The 22,892-nt window shown below is 34.1% G+C and overlaps 1 protein-coding gene across 2 annotated transcripts in view; it reads right to left on the bottom strand.

Annotated features, from left to right (window-relative positions):
* LOC110031611 (nuclear cap-binding protein subunit 2) overlaps positions 1-16,724 on the bottom strand; it is a 29,424-nt gene extending 12,700 nt beyond the window's left edge. The window contains exons 1-5 of one of the 2 annotated variants that reach the window (XM_020734897.1): positions 16,499-16,724; positions 15,018-15,241; positions 12,600-12,738; positions 12,477-12,510; positions 12,039-12,149 (exon numbers count right to left, since the gene is read on the bottom strand). In XM_020734897.1, coding sequence (XP_020590556.1) covers positions 12,039-12,149; positions 12,477-12,510; positions 12,600-12,738; positions 15,018-15,241; positions 16,499-16,516 — 526 coding nt within the window. In that variant the 5' untranslated portion in view covers positions 16,517-16,724. The remainder of the gene's footprint in view (positions 1-12,038; positions 12,150-12,476; positions 12,511-12,599; positions 12,739-15,017; positions 15,242-16,498) is intronic. The other variant, XM_020734898.1, reaches the window with a different exon arrangement.
* Positions 16,725-22,892: the final 6,168 nt, after the last annotated feature.

Here is a 22,892-nt window from a genome sequence, read left to right as displayed (position 1 = left end):
ATATGTTTTCCTTGGAATTTTTGGACAAAGCACTCGTTTTCTTTTCTTCGAGATTTTCCTAAGGTTTTGATAGTTTTATTTGAATTATTACTCGCCAATTTTCCCGAGTCTTTCGTCATGGATTTATTTGTCGATTTTCTCAAATTTTCCAAGCAACGTTTCTTTTGTTTCGTTTCTTTTGTTTATACAGTTTTGTTTATACAGTGAATAATAGCTAGCTTAAAAGAGGAGCAGACTTCCCAAATTTACAGGTGTGATTTACATTACAGCATTTTTTTTCCTAGGATGTTATACCGTTTTTTTTTAGCATGTTATATTGTTCTCCTAGCATGTTGTACCCTTTTTTTACATATTGCATGCTTTATTTGTTTTAGTATACATTATACCTTAGTATAGGAAAACCTAGTTGTCATATAGGAATTAACATTAAACCTGGAGGTACTACGCCAAAGAGTTTGGAGCAAATAGCGTGGGCAGCACAACGAAGACATTCAGAAGTGCAACTTCAAGATGAATTATCAACATCAAAACACATTCATATCACTAAGCATTTTCATTTTCCTTAGTTTATATTTCTTAGAATTAAACAACAAATCCATAGGGATTCGAGGTGGTTTGTCTAGCGCAACATAAACCCTCACATTATCTTTTAGGCCTTTGCACAACCAGACTGTGCAATCTAAGCCCTAACTCGCTTTAGGTTCTGACGTCGTCGAGGATTCTGAGGTTGTCGTACAGTATGGTGCAAATTCTCCTATCTTTTTAGGCTATTTGCACGATCAGTTATCGTGCGAACATAAGTCCTAAATTCTAAATAAATTGCAAGATTAAATATTAAATAACATCATTTCAAAGACATAAAACCAAACAATAGGATAGTTGGGAGGTTACAGGGGTTCTCCCCAGATCTGTGATATCCATTACTCTTCACTCCTTTGGATTCCTTAAAATAACTGTTCTTATTTTGAGTCATTCCCTTTTGATTTTCCCATGTCCAATTGTGGAAACCTAAACTTTGAAGTCTTGAAGGCAAAACCACTGATCTTAATCGAGAGTTTTCTTAAGTGACCCCGGTCATTTAAGATGTAATTAACTATAGGGGTTTGCCTCTATAGGGAACTTGGAACCCAGATAAAATAAACTCTATATAATTCTTATATTAAGTAGGGAACTTGTTGGCCTCATATAAAATATTTCGAAGACCAAACGAATGTCACAGATTCTTTAGTTTAGATGATTGAGTCTACTACAAGTGATATGTTTATTCTTCGTGATAAGTGTATTACTTGTGGTATCGTGCTTAGTCATCCAAACTATCCAAAATGTGAGACCTGTTTGGTCTCATCTATTTTTAAAATCAAAATTTTACTTTCAAAAATCATATTCATATCAAAATTATTTTCATATTTTTCAAAATTAAAACGGTCGACACTGAGTAAGGCTCCCCTCACACTCTCTAAGGTTTTATCCCAGTAGGATATGTCATATATTCTCAAATCTTTAGTTAATTTACTTTTCTTTCACTCTCTAACTAAAAGTCACAAATACTTTATCCTTCTTACTATGGTTTTAAACTCTCGATAAGAGAATAATTAGTAAAAGAGTTGAGTACACTATTTAACCAACGAAGTCCTTTCTATAATCTCCATCAAGACTTCATATTACTGGCATTATCATCTGAGTCATTCTATAACACCTACACTTAATATTTTTGTAGTTAGTTTCTACTTTGTATCGAAGAATAAAGGGAATGCTTGTGAGATTAGTAAGCATTATCGAATTTCTTTTCCTATATTTCCAAGTACACATAATGCTTCATTTGAGCTAATTCACTCTAATTATATGTCTAGTGTTGTTCTTACTCATTTAGAGTTTAAGTAATTTGTTACTCTTGTTGATCACCCTAGAGAGAAATGGATGCATTTATTAAAATATAGCTTTGAATATTGGCATGTCTTTCACATCTTATATCAAAAAAATGTATCAACTATGATTAAGGGTCTGTTTGGCACAGCTTATTGGGAGCGGCGGCGTTTTGAAAACGCCGCATGACTGTTTGGTTAACGCGTTAGCACGAGCGTATTCCCACCACTTATATGCGGTGTTAGCGACATAAGGCGGAGCGCGATAAGCTCTCCTCCCTTCGCATCCTACGTTGAGTTCGTGAGTTTAGGGTGAAAAAGGCGCCCCGTGCCCATCTTCAGTCTCCCTCGCCCTCGCCTTCTTCCTCGCTGCCGTTGAGAAATTTGGCAAGAAATCCACTCTTTGCTCTCCCTCTCGTCGCCCTCTTAACGAAACCCTACTTTCCCGTCTGGTATGCATCATCGTTTACGATCCTTCTGTGTTTTTGATAGATGTTGTTCGATCCCTGATTTGTGCGGCTTTGCATCTTGTTTGAATGGACCATTGGTGGTTTTGGAAGTTTTTTAAGGAATTTTGGATGGGTGGTTTTGTATTCTCTGAAGTTTCGATACACAGTTTTGGGTATCCAACCCCTGATTTGTTGCAAAGCTTTTCGAGCATTCTTTGAACTTTCTTTTTACTGGATTTGAAATTTTGATGCAAGTATCGGATTATCTTTGTGATGGTTCTTATTGATGGAATTTGGGCCCTAATCCTTCTCTATCCCTCTCTCTATGTCGTAAGATGCCTCCTCTCTGTTCGGCTCCTATGGAATTTGGGGCATTGTAGTGGTTCTTTATTGTTTTGTTTTGGCTCTGCCGATCTTGGAGTATTTCATATCTTCCCTATGCAGTGATTTTTAGTTTCATCAAAATAGTATGGAAATGCATATTTGACAGTGATTTTTAGCTGACCTATAGGATTTTGAAATTTTGGCTATTATAGCGACATTCCTGCGACATGTATGAGAAGTTGCATTTAGGAACGTCTTTATGCATATCCTGCGGCAAAAAATGTGTATTGAAATTTTGGCTGAGGCTGAAAATGTGTATGTGTTGGCTTTGCATATTCTGAGGCACTCCCTATCTTGAATTTGGAAATGCATATGAGGTACAAATGTGTTGTTGGAATACACATTTTGGAATTCTTTGCAAAGAGGTTGGCAGTTTGTTGGGTTTGCATCGAACTTAAACTATTGAAATGCATATGTAGTAATGCATTGTTATTTTTCATTGAAAAGTTTTTTACGTATCTAACAACCTTCACATTTTGTGCTTTGGGTACACATTATGGTAGCTTCGGTAGAATTGGATTCCAAGACATGTATTAGAAGTTGCATATTACACATGTACTTTATAGTTGTAGCAGTGTTTTCCATTGAGAATCATAACTATGTACTCTTACATAACTGGATAATAAAACATGTTCGATGTCTTACTGTGGATGTAAGTCTTTGACCAAACCACATATATCATGTGTGTTATTTTTTATTTCTTTTTTCTTTTAGCAAATCTCGACACCGCTGATGGTTAATTCTGTGGATGTTGGTTCATTTTCTTTTGCATTTTGTTGATTTCACGACATGTATGGATGTTGATTTATTTGGATGTTGATATTTATTTTTAGAAATAAGCTATTCTTAATATGTTTTTATTCAGAATAGTTACACGACATTGCTGTTGAATCATGTCTAAAGTGGTTGAAGGGAGCCCGTCCGCAATATGGGACGTTACAAATATTTTTTTGCGATCTATGTATTAAAGAAATAGAACTGGGGAACAGACCAACAACGTATTTTAATAAGGAAGGGTGACAAAACATTGCTAAGAAATTCAAAGAATTGACTAGAAGGGATTACGACCGGCTTAAATTTAAAAACAAATGGGATCAGCTGAAGAAGGAATGAAAAATATGGAAACGTGGATCCACCGGTCTGGGTTGAGATCTGATTAAAAGGATAATTGATGCTCCAGCTGAATGGTGGGTTGAAAAATTAGAGGTAAATTTCTATATAATCTATGAATTGTTAGCTCGCAATTTGTTTTTTTCTAATTATAATTTTCTAAATATCCCCTCTAAATGCTATATCACAGGCGGTACCAGCAGCGAAAAAGTACAAACAGTGTGAAATAGAGCCGGAATTTGAAGAGAAACTGAACATAATGTTTAAATGGGTTGTCGCAACGGAAAAGTTTTCATTCAACCCTACTGAAAGCGACTTTACAAGGATACCAGATGAGATCACACCTGAGTCATTGACACCCGATGAAGAAGTGCATAGCATTAACCAGAGGGATATGGGGGAGTCCAGTACAATTTTAAAGAGGCCAAGGATTGCTAAGAAAAATAAAGAGAATGAACATTATGTGAACACCTCCTTCGATTGTTTAATTGAAGTTTTTGCAGCTCCACCAATATATGATTCTAACATATTAGACTGTCTCAGGCTTTTGGGCACTATTCCTGAAGTTGTGAGCGACAAACGATTTCACACACAGTGTGTGAAAAAACTGAGGATTCAACTCGAATGAAAATATTCATGGCGCTAAAGCCTAAATTGCGTCTCGAATATTTGCGGGTTTTGGTCGAGGAATTATATTTTTTTTGTATTGTATATGTATTTGTTGCAGTAATATGAACTTTTACTTATGTCGATTTTTTTTTAAATGTTTGGAATTTCTAATCATGTTATCTTTTTTTAATATGTTTGTACCTTCTAAATATGTACTTGTTAGTGGTTGATGTTTTATTTATAAGTTGCGTATTATATATTATGAATTTGAACAATTAATATTTGGTAGTGTTGTAACAATATCTTATTATGCACTAATTATGTTTACATCTTAATATCATTTAGGATGGATCCACAATATGTGCGTCGTAGGAGAATGACATCTTTTGCACGAGTTATGCCTAAATCACGGCCTCCAGGGTTCTTCCAGAACGACGTGTAGGGTGGTGTTGACTAGAACACTGGACATTCTGTCATAAACTATAGAAAGATTTCAGCATTCTTCTGAAACAATAAGTCGTTAATTTTTTAAAGGCATACAGACTCTTGTTAGCTTAGCAGCTAAAATAATTAAACCGGAGGATCCATCATTTGCTACTACTCCAGAACAAATTGTCAGCGATCCTCGATACATGTCATATTTTAAGAAAACTATGAGTGGTTTTGTTTTATTACTTGTCATAGGATTCATAATATTATTACTCTCTAACAAACAATTAAACAGAATTGTATTGGTGCAATTGACGGTACACACGTTGATGCCCGACTACCCAACTACGAGAAGGTTTACATCGGTCGGAGTAGTTCAACAACTCAGAATGTCATGGTTGTATGCGACTTCAACATGTGTTTTACTTTTGTAGTTGCGGGCTGGGAAGGGAGTGCACATGACAGTCGGATTTTCTCATTTGTCACTAAGAATAGATCGCAGTGTTTCCCTTAGCCCCCATCAGGTTAGTTTTGCTTTGCAATTTGTTTATCTGAGCAAGTAAGCTTTTTAATTAACAGTGTGTTTCGTACTAGGAAAATATTATCTGGTTGATGTTGGGTATCCTATGCAAAGGGGATACCTGAAGCCCTATCCTGACACAAGATATCATCTTCCTGATTTTGAGAAAGCAAGTGGCACCGTCCGTGGCAGAAAGAAAATGTTTAATAAACGTCACTCATCTTTACGCGGGGTAATTGAAAGGACATTTGGGGTTTGGAAGAAGAAATGTGTCATCCTACGTGATATGTCGTCGTATTCTTTCCAAAAACAGGTGCATATTGTGGTTGCAACAATGACACTACATAACTTCATCCGAAGACATTCCTCACGATCATATACAAACTTTATTATGGCTAACAATGACGAACTGAATGTCTTCGAGCAAACTCCTAGAATTGTGGGTGGGAATTCATTACTTGAGGATGATGTAGACTCTAATGAATTTGGAGATCAAGAAGGTGAAGGTTTGGTTGATATGATTGCTTTAAGGGAGACTATCACAGATGTTATTTGTGGTTGTTGATCTACCAAGTTTTCCTTTAATAAGATTATAGGTTTATATTCATATGCATTTAATTTTGGTTATTTTCAAATACCATAAACTGACATTGATTCTTTTGTTATTTTCGCAGTTATACAAATATGACTTCCAGGATATTAGGTACAGACAGAGGGATTTTGTGTTATTGTGGACTACCGTCTCTGTTGCTAACGTCACGTAAGGAGCATAGCTTTGGGAGGCAGTTTTATGGTTGTGTCAGAGGTGTTTCAGCTCGTTGTGGTTTCTTCCGGTGGGCTGATAGTCCCACATATTACACTGTCAGTAGTCATGCCAGCAGTTATGTGAATTCGATGTTTTCTCAGGCTGACAGTGCAGTTGAGGACCGACGTAGCCAGAGTCTGAAGTTAAATATTTTAATATTTCTCTTTGTTGTTGTACTTGTATTTGTACTTTTTTAGTTCTTCTGGTACTCGTTAGGGTGTGAGAACTGTATGGTATCTTTTAGAACATCCTTGTCATTATCGTATATTTCTGCACTATATGTTTATTTTCTATCAATAAGTTATTCTTAATAAGCTGTCCCAAATAGTTTTATCAGACATGGGCAGGAATATCATTTAACCACCAATAAATTAGTATGAATAGCTGCCCCAAACAGCAAACCAGATTATTCTGATAATCTGCAGATTATCAGAATAATCTGGTTTGCTGTTTGGATTTTCATAGTGATGTGCTCTAGAATATATTTAACCTCCATTTTACTCATATGATGATGACAATGAAATCATTCACCTGCTTCCTGTCATAATATTGCTCAACAGATTAATTGTTTAACATAAACATCTCCTTCCAATCGAAAAAAACCAATTTAACACTATTGAATTTTTGCTTCAATCATGGCAAAGAACTTCAGGAACACGAATCACCGCATTATACAGTTAAATTTGTTAACTTGCAATCCTCAAATAGCAAAGAGCTAAATGCACATGGATCGAGGCTCTGTACCGTTAGATCTGTTTCTCTATGATCTCGATTGTAAACATAGGATCGCCGACCCCAGTTTATTTTTCCCTCCTTTTTTTATTTTATTCCTATATTGTAGTATCTAGTGGAGATGAATATAAATCTCCCCTCTCAATAAAGAAAAGAGAAGACTTGAGAGTTTTTTTATAGTTTTATTTTCTACTTAGTATCAGAATAAGGTTAGAGTGTTCCTTTCAGCTTTCGCTCTTATTTTCTAAGGTCAAAATTTCCACTTCCAACCTTTGTTATTATTCTGTAAGCACTTTCAACCTTTGTTCTTATTCTCTAATATTAGGGTTTTCATTTCCAACTTTTGTTCTTAGTTTCTAAGGTTAGAGTTTCCAATTTTAACTTATCCCGCTTGTCGAATTCTCCTTTTATTCAATGTCTAGGTTCATTGACTTCCATTCAAAGGAATTGATCGTGATTAATGACGAAAATCAGATAACGAATAACTTCAAGTATTTCAAGAATCAAATCGCTTGAACAGAAAAAAATTACAAAAAATAATTTCCAATTGTGAAGACAATTCTAAAGAGAAAGGGAGATACTCGACACCTCGTGGATCCAACTCTAGAGCCCAAAAATCCAAAGTTGTTACTTTGAAAAGAAATTGATTCCATGGTTATGAAACAGCACACTACCAAAAATCAATGGGTCTTTTATGTTTCTCACCCAACAAAAATATGTTATGAACCTACTAAAAAGAACCAAGATAATGGAGTGCAAGCCGTGTGAAACTTCAACTTAACTAAAACAAAAATTAGACTTTGATAAAAGAGTTGATGTATATACTAGACAATATCAAAGAAAATCAACAAACATACATATTCATCAAAAGACTCAGCAACCAAATGTATAATAAGCAAATTTGGTATGGTAGGCCTCTAAGATCCATTTTGAGAGAGTGTTGATTTTCTACTCCAATCATAACAAAAAACTTAAGGCACAAGGATCAAGCCATTGTACCGTTAGATTTATTTATTTATGATCCTCAAATAGCAAAGAATTTGAGACACACAATTGAGGCAATGTACTGTTACATATGTTTCTCTATAACCCTTCAATTGTAATCTATGCGCTTTCCTATAGGATCTTCGGCCCCAATGTATGTTTTCCTCATTTTTTGGTGTTATTCCTATTTTATAATATCTATAGAAGATATACATATCTTCCTTCTTGTAGAAAGAAATAGGTAGATTTCTAAGAGTTTTTTTATTATTTTATTTTCTACAAACACCAAGCTTTTCTCATCAATCCTAGGATGGCCAATTTCTATTGCAAGTTGTCAACACCCTTTTCCTCTACAATTAGAGTTTTTGGGTTTGTTTTCTTTATAATGTTTTTTTTTTTTTTTTACAATTAGATCGTCCCGGGAAAAAAACTCTATAATGTTTTTTTTTTTTTTTCGTCCCGGGAAAAAAACTCTCTATTTAGGTAATTCAAAGCATCTTTTTGGGACATTCTAATTCTCGAAAAAGCTATTAATTATCATTGTTACCTAGTCTCTATCTACAACTCCCAATCATCTTCCACAAAACTAATCTCTCCATTTGTCCTTGTTCCCAGAAATTCATCAATATACATGTATTTCTACCTCTCACATATGTTGAACTCATCCTTCTACTACAACACCTACATTCACATTTCACCTAATCAGATAAGCATTCACATTCAAAGGATTTATTTCTTTGTATTTTATTCACTGTCATTTGGAATGGCAAATGTAGTGTATTAACCATCCTATTTAGCCCTCTATGTATTTTGATCATCTTTTCTCAGCTTTTATCACTTTTTTTATACTTTGTCAACAATTTCTATTCCCAACTCTTAATAAAGGACACTATAAGATCTTTAGTGGCAACATGACATAGATATTAAAAACAATGGCTCACTAAATCAACATGTATGGGCAATCATGGCAATAAAGCAATTGAGCAACCCCATGGACGGTTTCATTGATAGATACAAGACACTCTTTATCACCAAAGCTTTTACTTAAATTCACAGAATAAACTACTAAACGTTTTCCTAAGCTATCAAGCTAAACTCAATTCAAATTCTTTGATTTGTAATCATCTATCAAGGTTGGATATTGTTGTAATGGATCTAAGTGACTCATTTCTCTATGTCACAGTAACTAAAGCCTTTTCACCTTTGAGCAGCCACAAGGGTAGGCTGCTCAAGGTGAAACCAAAATCTGTAAGCTTAAAAACACCATCAATGGACCTAACCACCAACTTAGTTCAATAAATATTGAAAATTTCTTGCCAAAGACACAACCCTCGCAGAGCCTAAAAGATCACTCCAACTTTGTAAGGCACACTGGAGCTCTGTTATCTCGGTAGTCTTTGTAGATGGCACTCTACTTATCGAGAGTAATTAATAAAAAATTATCGAGGGAAAACTATATCTACAAAAATGCTTTCTAACCAAAGATCTAAGACATTCCAAATACTATTTTAAATTGAGTATGCCCTATCTCAAAGAAAAAATGTTACCAATCTTCTAATAGAGCCTAGTATTTTAGGTTGTAAATTTGTTAACATTCTCATTAAAACTCAAAATGTAGTTAATAAATTAGAAACTTCTAAAAATATTTTTCATTATATCAAATTTATTGGTAAATTAATCTTATTATCATTACGCCCAATATATCCTTTACTGTAGGAATTATCAGTCAACACATAAACTCCCGAACGTCAATATTGAAAAGCTGCTATGTGTATCCTGAGATATAGCAAAGGGTACCCTAAGAAAAAGAATAATATTAACCAATACTAGGAATTTCAATGTGGAAAATATACTAAAATTGGCTAATGTTGAATCATGAAAGAAAGAAAACTTAATTATGGGTATTGTCTATTTGTTGGATGAAATTTAGCATTTGGAAGAGAAAGAAGAAAATAGTGCTAGGAAGATCAGATGCTAAGGCATGATATAAAACTATGGCATGCTCTATATGTGAAATAGTGTGAGTAAAGTTCCTTCAAGAAGAATTTGATTTTTCAAATGTAGAACCATGATCTTAAACTTTGATAGTCAAGCAGCATTGCTGTTATCTGCATTGCCGCAAACACCTTGAAGTTAACTCTTACTATAGTAAAGATACAGTGATACCAAAAAAGTTATTACTGCACAAATTTCCAGAACATACAATCAGTAGATATATTTACCAAAATGGTCTATTACAGTTTTATAAAGTATGTAACAAGCATAACCAAATTAATATATATGCTTCATCTTGAGAGGTGTTAGCTTTTAAATAAAATTGTTTCCTAATTATATTAAGTTGGCAATATTTAGTTGGGTGCCCATCAGACCATTGTCTTCATTCCCATTTTATAAACAAGGGTCTCTTCTGCTGAATAAGACAAAAAATCCTTCTTACCTAAACACGATCTAGATCGATTTCCCTTTCAAGATCAAAATGCCTCCCAGCTTCAACATTATCATATTAGACGTCTTAACTTGAGATCAAAATTTCTTACAATACAAGGCTAATCAACACAAAATAGATTTCCTCATTATTGCTTGCAAAATAATAGCACAGGAGCTCTTTAAATGAAGCAAAATGAAAAAGCTTTCTTGACTGCAAGATCTAAGATCAACCCGACTATAACCTCAAGGATTAATACATCTTGAATCATCTTTTGTGGTTGCATGCACCAACTTCTTCATAGTTCAATTTTAACACCTTTTCTTTAGTGAACAATCTCCTTACATTCACATTGCCAGTATGCGCCATTGCAGCTTTTGGATTGATTTTTCCTTTAATTATTGTGTTGGATTTTTTTTCAAAACTAATATCGATCTCAATCCAATTTTGTAGAAGGTTGTCTATCTTCAAGAAGGAGAGTCTTCATTTGATTCTTTTCCCTAGATGTCCCTACCTATAATTAAGTTTGAACATACTGATCTCCAAATCCATCAATCCATAGAGTTGTTCCATTCTAGCTCTCCAAGAAAGATGATAATTTCTAGACATGCACTTCATCGCAAAACTTCATATCAACCAAACTCAATAAAATTGTGATCAAATTATTTTTACATGTTTGTTGCAAAGGAATCTTCCATCCTCCTGTGATTATGTTTTTTTTCTCATTATAAATATGTCATTTATAACAAATGACTTTTTATTCGCATTTGAAGGAGCTTTCAATGATCCAATCAGAGTCTTCTCATGTAGTAAGTATATTGACAACAACATTCTAGGTGGGTGGGAGATTGACTCTTCAATGCTATCCATCGAAGAGAACCTGATCTTCTCAGTTCATAAATGTCGACTTCATCTTTGCAGCCAAAATATTTTCTATCAAACTTATAAATCTTTACATTTCCATTCATAAAAGGCGTTGCTCTTATTATTCCCATGGAACCTCACAGTTGAATAGAATAACAATTGTTCAGAAATTAATCAAAAAGTAGAGGTAAAGATAAAAAAATATATATGATATAACAATAAATAAAAAACGACGTGGTTCGACGAAATTAACTCAGATGGGAGCATCATAATTTGCACTTCAAAAGAATCTTCTAAATATTAGTGCACTGTTAAAGCGGGTAAAAATCAAATCAAAACATAAATTTTGAAACTAACTCATGAAAATAAAATTTGTATTTATCCATGAAATTATCAGTCTTGAATTCAGTTGCCTATCCAATAGAGAAAAATAACGAAACTCAACAATAAGACATCCACCTTGGCGATGTGGTTAACCAGACTCAGCACCCATCTCAGCCAACATAACATCCATCTCAGCAAGGTGGAAAAGGCAATCAATCACAAAATGACCCATAAACTTCAAATGGAAACCCCTTAAGTCAGTCAGATTCACCAAAAACTGAATAACATGCCTTAAACAAAAAAAAAAAAAAAAAAAAGCACGCAGCTCTTATCCCTTACAATTCTCCCACCAAAACACCATTTAATTCAACATTTTTAGCAAATTCACTTTTCCCATATAAGACATGAAATACAAATATTCAAATTGCACCAACTTTTTATAACCCGCGTAGACCACTAACAATAATTGTTTTATCTGCGGGAAGTTTCAGCAAAGTGACACACAAACACAGTAATCATTATTACAAGCCACAAAACTTACAGTGAGAAGGCATGTTTGGCTGAAAAGAGTCCAATGATCCTCCGCCATAATCAACTAATTCTCTTTGTGCCTCCAACTCTCTCTGGACCAATTTTCCATAACCACCCCTACGTATTAAGAGTTAAGGAAGAGAAAAAATCATGGGAAAAAACATAAAAAGGCATCATTCTCTAATCTGAATAAGCCAAATTAATAACATCTTCAGCTGGCACACGTAAAATGAGTGAACAACGATTGGGACGAGTAAAAAGTCAAATTAGGAAACTAAGTTCAGCACTTCATACCGATATATCAAAAACTATTATGAGGAATTTAAACAAATAATTGAACACCATTGAAACATAATAGCATCTCAAAACAAATGAAAAAGTAAGGAAATAGAAATTAAACAGATCTCCAATCTATTTTACATAAAAACATGTTCCGGTTAAAGGATATCTGGATCATAATCCGTACGGTACTCATCACGCACCTAAAAAAAAAACTCATCATGAGCACAAATTCTGCAATAAGAAAACAATCAGCCAAAAAGAACAAAAGAGATGAAAAATAGAATATCACTTGTCCACCACTGCGACCGCGGCCCCATTGTCTACCTTCTTCAAATCCCCAATCAAAGTCTACTCGAATAGATCGATCATCTAAAATGGTTCCACTGATATATTTAACTGAATCTTCAGCATCTTCCCTAGAATAATACCTAAGGACAAAATAATCACATTACTGTTTGTTCTGGCTTCACATTGAGAAAATTAAAAATGAAAAAACTAGTTTCATATTTGTGCAGTACATGAGCACAAAAAAAGGATCATTTACATATAGACTGCAAAATTCTTATGTATTTACATATCTAACACCTAAACTTCAAAATTTACATACATAACACTCTAATCTTTAATATCACATCAAAAATACAACTCCAGCTAAATTTTAAAAGTGAAGTACACCATTTCATACATAATTTTATGATACTAAAGTGTTATAAATGTAAATATCAAAATTTAGGTGTTAGACATGTAATACAAAGGAATTGTTCGGTATGAATATACTTTTCCCTAAAAACAAGCCCTGAACTCTACAATATTCATTCACTGTTTTGTATTATTTTTGTTAAAAGACCATAAGAGAAGAATACTATGTACTTTTCTTATTCTATGAAAGGCAAAAGTAGAATTTATATTGAACGCAAGTCTAAAGTATAATAAAAAATAACAATATGCAATTAAAGATATGGATCAAAGATAATATTCTCCACATCGACAGCAACAGGTTTGAAAATATTAAGTAGGGCCTGAATTCCATTGGACGATTAACCACTGTGTGTTTTGAAAATATCCTACTATAAAGCAAATCCAAGAAAGTGCATCTCACCCACTTGGAACAGTGCCGATCAGTACTAAAAGTCATAGGGTGAAACCAACTTGTGCTTAATCTAAAAAAATGTTCATTCCTAAATTCACAAGTCATATTCTGAGTGTAAATCATAAACAACCTCAGCATTCGAGTCAAAAAAAAGAGTGAATTATCTGCATATAGGATTGGCCAAACCCATCTAACATTCATGAGATCCGAAGCTTCGAACATTGAACCTATCACTTGAATCGAGACATTACAGCCATAAGCCCTAGGGATGCAGTTCTTATTCCCTTAATAGATAGATTATTTGATTTAACATTCTAAATAAACCTGTATTAGGAAGATTTTTATTTGCATGATATCAAAAGAACTTGAGATGGCATGCTAATTTCAGAGGCTTCAACGTCCAGCAAGGTTTTCTGTTTAAGGGGAACCAACTTTGCATCACACAGACATCCCTGTATGCGCCTATCATTCAAGATTTATATGTGGAAGGTTTATCCACGCAAGCTGATTGCGACAAACCCATAGTCATTGTCAAAGAACGATTCTACTTGCCACGAATGAAGAGAAGATCATCAAATTTGTACGAAAATGCAGTTTTCACCAATCTCCCAAAGGGTAATCTTCAAACATGGGTCTATAAATTCCATTACCTATCCTAGACAGCATATGTGAGGTTATAAGGGTTTCAAGTTAGGATTACCGGCAACCCGAAAAAAAAAAAAAAATTCAATTTAAAAATGTGTTTGTTCTTGGTACAAAAATAAAATAGGCAATAATGAGTATGTTGTAGATCTACCTGAACCTTTAAAAATTGCAAAAAACTTCAACATTATATACGCCTTTAAATACAATCCTACAAATGCCTTTGAAGTTATCGAAATGAAGTTCAAATCGAGTTCCTCTAAAGAAAGGGGGGTTTAATGCAGCAGCCATAACTTGTGCCCACCCAACTGAGACCTCACGCCTCTATTCTTCTGCATATTCCCTTTATTCCTATTTACTGTTTGGGGTAGTTAAAACTATTTTTTTCTGTATGTCCTTGTTTCCAAAATTTGATTGCTTTGTTGTTGTATTGGGCAGAAAATGGTCTTATATATATAAGTAAAATGTGGTTCAAAGGAGATAATCGGTAATGCATGTACTCTTGCTTTGAGAAAAAAATAAATAGAACACTAGAAGTTCCATCAGAGAAGAACAACTATTCTTCAATCCAAGCATTATTTATTATTCTTAATTTTACTACTTTAATGAATCTATATTTTCTGGTGATTAAATTATTCTATAAATACTTTATTTGTTAGCATGCTAGGCAAATTTTTTGAGCTTGTTTTATTTAAAAAAATTTTGGTTGTCCAAAATATTTCAAACAATTACTTCTAACACGAAGATGCACAATTTATCCCAAACATGCAAAGCATATTTCTTAGTTCTTTTTAGATTTATAAAAAAGCTATCCAACCTTAGCCCTACTAAATCACATGACATTCAAAAAAAAATATATTGAACTAAATCAAAAGTTAGCCATGACAAACTTTCAAGTTTATAGAATAAAGCTTGTTGAGGTGATTAAAAAATTCACACAGATGGAACTATCTGAGTGTGGGTGGAAAAGCTTACACTAAGAAGCAAAATCCACAAGGAGTCTTGCTGTTCTTATCTAGACCCATAATTATCTTTTTGATCTCCCCAGCACGGGAGAATAGCTCATAAACCTGCTCTTCAGTTGTGTAGAACGACAAATTGCCAATATAAACCGTTGTCGAGGTTTGCAAAGCATGCTCATACTCTTCTTGTGTGCCTTGGAACCTTCTATCTCTATAAGCAGAAAGCTTGTTCGGGTCCTTTAAATGCACCAGTTCAAAACATTATGGTGTCAGTATTAGTTCCATATTTTAAGAAAAAAACTGGGCCGAATAAGCAGAAACATGAAATGCAAATGTAGCTTAGCTACACAATGAAAGAGATACACTTTGGAGCTTCTAACTGCAAAAAATTGAGAAAAAATCAACAGAATTACAAATTGAGAGGAAGTCGGTTGCCTTTACAGCTAAACTAAGAGGTTGTTTGCTGCAAGTAGGATTTAACTTAAATAGGATTTTGTAAATCGTATAAATCAGTTTTGAGGTGTTTAAATTCTAGAGACTGTTTGGTATGATATTGTTAAATCTCCTGTCACTGTTTGACAACTTATTTCATAATTTAAATTTTATAGTTGAAGTATGAGTTAGTATTGCACATTAATGATATAATTATTAATTCTAATTAAATTTACTTAAAAATCTTTTATTTATAATTATGATAATCAATAATTAAGTATTTATTTAAATAATTAATAATTAATAAAAAAAATTATTAGATTAATTATAATAAACAATAAATAAACATGCATTAATTATAATTTGATTAGTTCTTATTGAACTAAACAATAATTATTAGATTTTTATTAAGTTAATTAAACTTTAATATGTATTTTTTTTATTAATTCATTATTAAATATTTACATATCCTCTTGCCCTAAACCACCTTTGGTTCAAACCCTGCTGAAACATTGAACCATCAACCTTTGCATCTGCCCCGTTCGATGTCCGGTCCAGTTTTCACAAACCTTGCCAAAAATATTGCCTTCCTAACCTAACCCCAGAGAGTCGCGATTTGATCTGGCTGGGAAGGCAACGACGGGATAGCAGCATACAAAGAACACGGAAACTCCCATCTTTCTTCTCCTTTGACTCCGTTCCTACAGGAAACCATTGAGGAAGGTAACCGTGGCCTTTTACCCCTTCTTCCTAGCCGCATTCACGCGCTACAGCGTCTCGAAATCTCATAAATCCATGTTCCAAAGGGATTTACTAAATCACTGATTTAACGTAAAACGAAAAAAGGGATTTAAGAACCTGTAAAAGATGTTATTTTTGCTGTTTGGCAGGATTTCGGTTAAAAACCGCTCAAATCCTGCTACCAAACATCCCCTGAGACGCATCACAAACTAGTTCAGACAAAATATGTTCAAAAGCAATATTATCAGCATTCTATCCCTTACCTCAATTATGAACCAAATATCATTAGATAAAAAAAAAAATGGAATTGAGCGGGCTGACCTTGAACAGAGACGCCATCTATCTCTTCCCCGCCTCGCGTGAGATGAAGCCCAAAGCTCAATTTTGCACTACTTGTCTCTAAAATCGCACATGTAGCGAGGAAGCGGGAGAGGATGGTAGACCTAGGTTTAGTGGTATTTTTGTAACGCTTTGTCGCAGCCCTGCCGGAAAAAAAGAGGATCTGGAAATCCGCAGCATAAGTTCATGAGGACTAAGGAGAATTTGATCTAATCTGAGGATTCGACCGGCCGAGTAAAGTTTCAGACCGGCTTGGGTAGAATTAGCTATATGGGGTTTGTTGGTTTTCATTTTTATGTCGTACATAAAGCTAAAAATTAAATTTTGTCTGTAAATCATTTTTTTTAAATAAATCATTAATGAATTTTGTCATTTCAGATGAATCTCAACAAGATTAATACAAATATCAAGACAATTTTTTAACAAAAAATCTTCAAATTCAAATTAAAATCATCTAGAACTTTGATTTCAACAAACTTTATTCAAATCGACAGGCTAAACGAGACAAACACAATGTCATCAAAATTGGTCCCCCGAGTTAAATCAAGTCTGAATCAAACTATTGAACCACTTTTGAAAGTTTTTTAGTGACTAATTGGAATATTAAATGGATTTCTAATATGATCAAGCATCTTGTTAAGACAAATTCAACAAGTCCAAAATCACTAAAGTCTGACATCATTAAGGCAATAAAATATTCATAAAATGTCGCTCGATCAAGAGAATCATTCTAATTCATTATATGAAGTGGTCTAGATTCCTACCATATTTATAAGATATGTCACTCACAAAATCTATAAGTATAAATATTAAATGTTCTCTAAAATCACACATGTTGCGGGAAGCGAGAGAGGATGGTTTGCTTAGGGTTTGGCAGTGTTTTTGGGAATGTTTTGTTATGGTCTTCACAGAAGGGAGGCTCTAAAAATTCTACAGCATGAAGTTCATAAGGAGAATATGATCTAATTGAAGTATCTGGCTGGTTTAAGAAGTTGAAACTGCATTGAGTATAAGTGAAAGTGGTCAGATGTGGACATTTGTGAACAGATGTAAACAAGTGAAAGTATGAATGGAGGTGAAGTTATAAGAGACATATGAGATATATGAATAATCAGAGATATAAGTGAAACTAGACATGTAAGGGGCAAAAAGAAAATTTAAAATAGTTCAAATAAAAAAATGTGCTTGCTATTTTAATACATTCGTGATATCATGTTGTTTGTACTGTTACTCAACATATAATTACTGTAGTTATAATTTTAGTATTGACATTGTGATAGATACCACACACGATGTTTTAGCATGTTAGATTTCTTTGTATTGAATACGTGTGTGTGTGTGTGTGTGTGTGTGTCTATATATACAGTGAACTGTGATTACTCACCCTTGCTTGACTCACATGTGTTATTTCATGGAAGGGGAAAACTCACGTTGAGTTAAGACTTTTGAGTTATTGTTATTATTGGGGATATGAGTATCTTAGATCAATATTTTTTTTCAGTCATGATGATTTGTGTATTTTGATGATAGATATATTAAATCAAAATTATTGTGTATCGATCTCAATGAATTTTAGGTATTTTTTATTTTACAATATTTGATGATGCTAATGGCTTTGTATTTATGAAAATTAAAGAAAAATAAGCATATAAAACTCCTTCAAAATAGATAATGGGTAATAATTTATCTGTTATAACCTCGACACGAGGTGACCCACCTTGTTATGATGGATGACACGGAGTTGGATCGTGACAGTGGCAACTAACCACTAAAACAGGGTAACGAATAATTGTATTAAAGATTTAGTGATAATTCTCGATGAAAAAGGCTTACAACCGTTATATATAGGATATAATAATTTCTTGCGGACTCCTGAAGTTTTTGGCCCACTACGACCCTTTGCGACCAATTGATGTTATCACAGCTAGACATCGTGAGCTACATGTCAGCGATCAACTATGTGACTCATAGCTCCTGCAACTCCCAACTTCAGCCTTTCTGATCTATGATGTTATTGTAACTCTCAACTTCAACCTCTATGACCTATAAATATTATTGCAACTCTCTTATCTTTGTCCTTTGTGACCCACATATAATATTGTTGCTCATAATTATGTCTTATATGTCAATTATAGCCTATGAATCTCACAACTCTTACTGCTCATAACCTCGTCCTCTGTGGTCTATGATTGTTATTGCAGCCCCCAACTTCGGCATTTATGAGATAGGGAGATTCCCAAATCCAACCTTCATGGCCTACGGATGTATTGCACCTCCAACTTTATTACTTCTCATCCTCATGGCCTATGTGACCAAATATAGCCTAAGTAATTACAACCCTTACAGCTCCTAACTTCATATTTTATGTCTAATTGACGCTATTGCAGATATGAACTAAAATTTTTGTGACATACAAGCGTTATTGCAGCTCATTACCATGACATATGTGACTAACTACAACCCGTTGTTGACCTCTATTTTTTTGGAGAGGTTTGTACCTTTCTTTATAACCTGAGATCTAGCCATAGAACTTCCCTACTGACTCTTCTAGAGGACTAGTGATGAGACCCACCCTATTTAGAAAGTCAAATTGCCATTGGCTTCCCTTAAGTCTCATATTTGTGATTCCAAATCCTCAATATATAGTTGAGCCGATTGGAACCAATATGTTGAAAGTTAAAGTGAGTTTCTATAAGGATTGAGAGTGTCCTAGGGAGACCATTTGAACTTAGAAGCTTTTGTTCTTCGACACATCACATTCACATACATCATAATTTACACAATATACACACAAACACCATAATCCACACATAATTCACCATCTAAAATAAAATTCAAATTTTAAAAAAATGAAATGAAAACATGCATAATACGAATTCGAGACCCTTCGACATAGGTTGACCAACTTGCTGCCGAGACCATTCCGCTTGACATTGGTCATCGCTTAGTGAGGTCGGGTCGACGTTTAGCTTGGTAGAGGACTCTGATCGAGTCGACGAATTGTATTTGCCACGCTGTGCGTGGGCCAAACACAAATTGACTAGATCATCAACAAAACTGTCCAGATGATCCCAGGTGATGAAACGGACTACACGGGTGCGTCCAGAACGTTAATTTTACCTACGAAAGATACTCATATTGTTATGGTTTCGTGCACGAACAAAAATCACATAAATCAAAAGATTTAACTTAAAATTTAAAAAATGAAGAAGAAAAGAAAGAAATTAATTTAAAAGTAATAATAATAAAATCTTCTTTAAAAATCTCACATAACTCCTCACAGCATACCCTTACCCGTTCGATGGAGAACCCTAGCCGTCATGAAAAAATATTACACCAAGACTCTAAATACATTCGGAGTCCAATGGTGAGATGTCATGTATAAAGCAGACTTCGCCATTTTTAACACTAGAGTGTTTTGCTGGTAGCTGCTATTCAATATTGGTATATAGACTTCGATGTCTCAGTTGCCTTGGAATTATAATGAATGAAAAGTCTAAAGCTGAGGCCATCCCAGCCTAAATTCTTATACCCCTTTCTGATTTTTCATATGCTCATCACTAAACTTTTTATGAAAACATACATGTTTAAAATCTTTTTTTTTATTTTTAAATTGCAACTATTTTGCTTAATCTTGTTATATACACTTGTGCTACCTAATTGCAATTTTTTAAAAACTTTGTTAGAGTCGACAGGTACGCGCTGAGTTTTTCCTTTTTAATGCACTTTAATGTTCATATTTCGTTATGCATGAAATATTATTCTTTTGTTATTTACTACAATTCACTATATATGCTCTGTCATAGGTATGACTTAGGGTCTGTTTGGGGCAGCTTATTTGGTGTAATATCGTTTTAAAACGCGTCTGGTCTGTTTGGGTAAACTGCGTTTTGGCAGCTTATGTGTTTTCAAAATGTTGAAAACAATGTTTTCACGCCGCACCTATCTAGGTGGGTACGAGCTTTCTGGCTGAGGTCTGACTTTTTCAAAAAAATAAAAATTTGTAATAATCGTCGTACCTAACTTATCAGCAGATTATTCAGTAAGCTACAGCTGCCCCAAACATACCCTTAATATAATTAAAATATTCCTCCACTTTCTTCAATTATTTTGACAATGATGAACTTTGATCTATGTTTCCAACCAATGCTTTTGAAGCCACAATCTATGACTCACATGACCAACTGCTATCATGACCTTTGACTATGGCCTCTACAATCAGTTGGTGCTACAATCATTGTCTACAACATTCATGAAGTGTTATTACTTTCATAACAATCAACTATGACCATTACAACATATTATAACTATTCTTGTGGAACTATTGTTCTACATCAACAATGCAACTTGATCTTCTCTAATTTAAGAAGAGAGCGAGTCTGTGTGCTTAAAATTACATCGTGAATTATCCCAATTGGTTGAGGCTCCGCATTTTTTTCCAAGATTTTTCACATAAAAAATCTAGGTTTCTCCTCTTGCTTACTTTTCTTTTATCCTTTGTGCGTTGGATCTTTATCTAGTACTTATACGCTAATTTATTACTCTATTGTCACAAATCATCCAACATGCATCAATTCTATTAACTTTATTCTTAAAGAAATATTCAGTTTATCAAAATTCTAAGGAAAAACTAGCATTCATTCATTTGTCATTAGTCATATTCTCTTTCAAAATAGACAAGTCAGCTCGAACTCATAGAATTAAGCTCGAGCTCAAACTCGATTACTTGATCATGCTTAAGCTCAAGTTGAGGGTGACTCGGCTAATGTCTACTGTTTGTCACCATCCCGACATTCACATATGTCTTTTTATCAATACCCGTTGTGATCTAATATTTGACACTTGTCATCCGACTCCCATTACACTATTGGGTATATCATCATTCGACCAGCAATGCTCATCTTCTAATAGCAATCATCTAAAATCATCCATCATATGATGCCCACATAATATCCCAGCCCTCTTAACTATACACAACTCTAGCAACATGTATTGACTCGATGGCACCAGAGAATGCAGTTCACATATAATATTCCATAGCTAGACTTATTGGAGTTTTAATGTTAACTTTCTTGTCGTGTCCCTCTAATTTCTCTTCCCACTTTGCACTCAAAGGAGGCGAAAGGGCTAACAAAATGATAAATTTAAAAGTTTAATATTGTTTTCAAGTTTTTTGGATGTATAAAATGTGAAGTTGTAAATGGTATATGTGTAAATTTTTCTTAATTTTACTAGTTTAGGGCATTGTTCATACGTAATATTACAAGTAACCAAATAATAATTTATATCGCCTCCCCAACCCCTTGCATGCATATGCATGCTAAGATAATGTTAATCTATTGTTTAAGGGTCCGTTTGGGGCAGCTTATAAGTGCAGGCGGCGTTTTTAAAATGTCGTCGTACCGTTTGGTTCGCGCGTTTCGCTAGCTTATCCGAAATTGCGTTTGAGTTTTTACATTAAACGCAAGCCGCTGGTCGAACCTTGCGGCCGGCCTGCGGGCTGCGTTTAAGGATAAGCAGCTTATCTGAAACGCATAAGCTGCCCCAAATGGACCCTAAATCTCCTTTGGACAAATATTAAACATTTCTGCATGTGCAGGAATTAATGACGTTCATGGCAGGTGTATGAAATGCGGCAAAATTGATATATTGACTCCTACGGTGGCAGTTGTTTAACTATATTATTAGTTGAATGTAAATGTATTCAAAAGTAACTAATCGCAAATGGGAAATTTGAACTTGAATGCCTCATAACAAGTGACAATTGAAGAAATATGCTATGCACTTTATGAGTGAACTGGCTCAATTAATACTTAATAAAATTAACATAAAGTAATAAATTAATAAGTTTGATCTCTTTTTTTATTTATTTAAAACATGAAGATAAACAACATATACTATGATGAAGGTAGGTTTAAATCATGACACCCTCGTCTTGACTCGGCTCTTTTACAAGCTTGAAAAAGACAAAGATGTGCGAACAATAATGAACAATAATACGTGGTGTCTTCTTCATAAAATGATCTCCCTATTTATGTGGGAGTGTGATAATGTTTTATTTTTTCTCCTTTATTAAAAGGGGAATTACTGAGTATTTATGATATTTTATATGTATGAGCTTGTCGTTTGACTGTTCTTTTGTTCAGCATGATAAGTTTAATTGAATTTGGGTTGACAATGTCAACTGATTGGCTAGAATCGCTTGGTCTGCTAAGCTTGGTCGATACAATTTGGCTGGTTGATGTGGTCTGGTTGTTGATTCTTGACTCCTGATGAGAAGTCTCTGGACATTCTTGAGATGGTAGAAGATGCTAGATAGCCAGATCTGCTTTGGATCAATTCTCTTGTGATAGTTGGCTTGGATATCGTTTTGCCT

The sequence above is a fragment of the Phalaenopsis equestris genome, unplaced genomic scaffold, assembly GCF_001263595.1.
Source record: "Phalaenopsis equestris unplaced genomic scaffold, ASM126359v1 Scaffold000840, whole genome shotgun sequence".
NCBI lineage: Eukaryota > Viridiplantae > Streptophyta > Magnoliopsida > Asparagales > Orchidaceae > Phalaenopsis > Phalaenopsis equestris.
The sequence above is the reverse complement of the archived record's forward strand: the minus strand, read 5'-3'. Positions and strand labels throughout refer to the sequence as shown.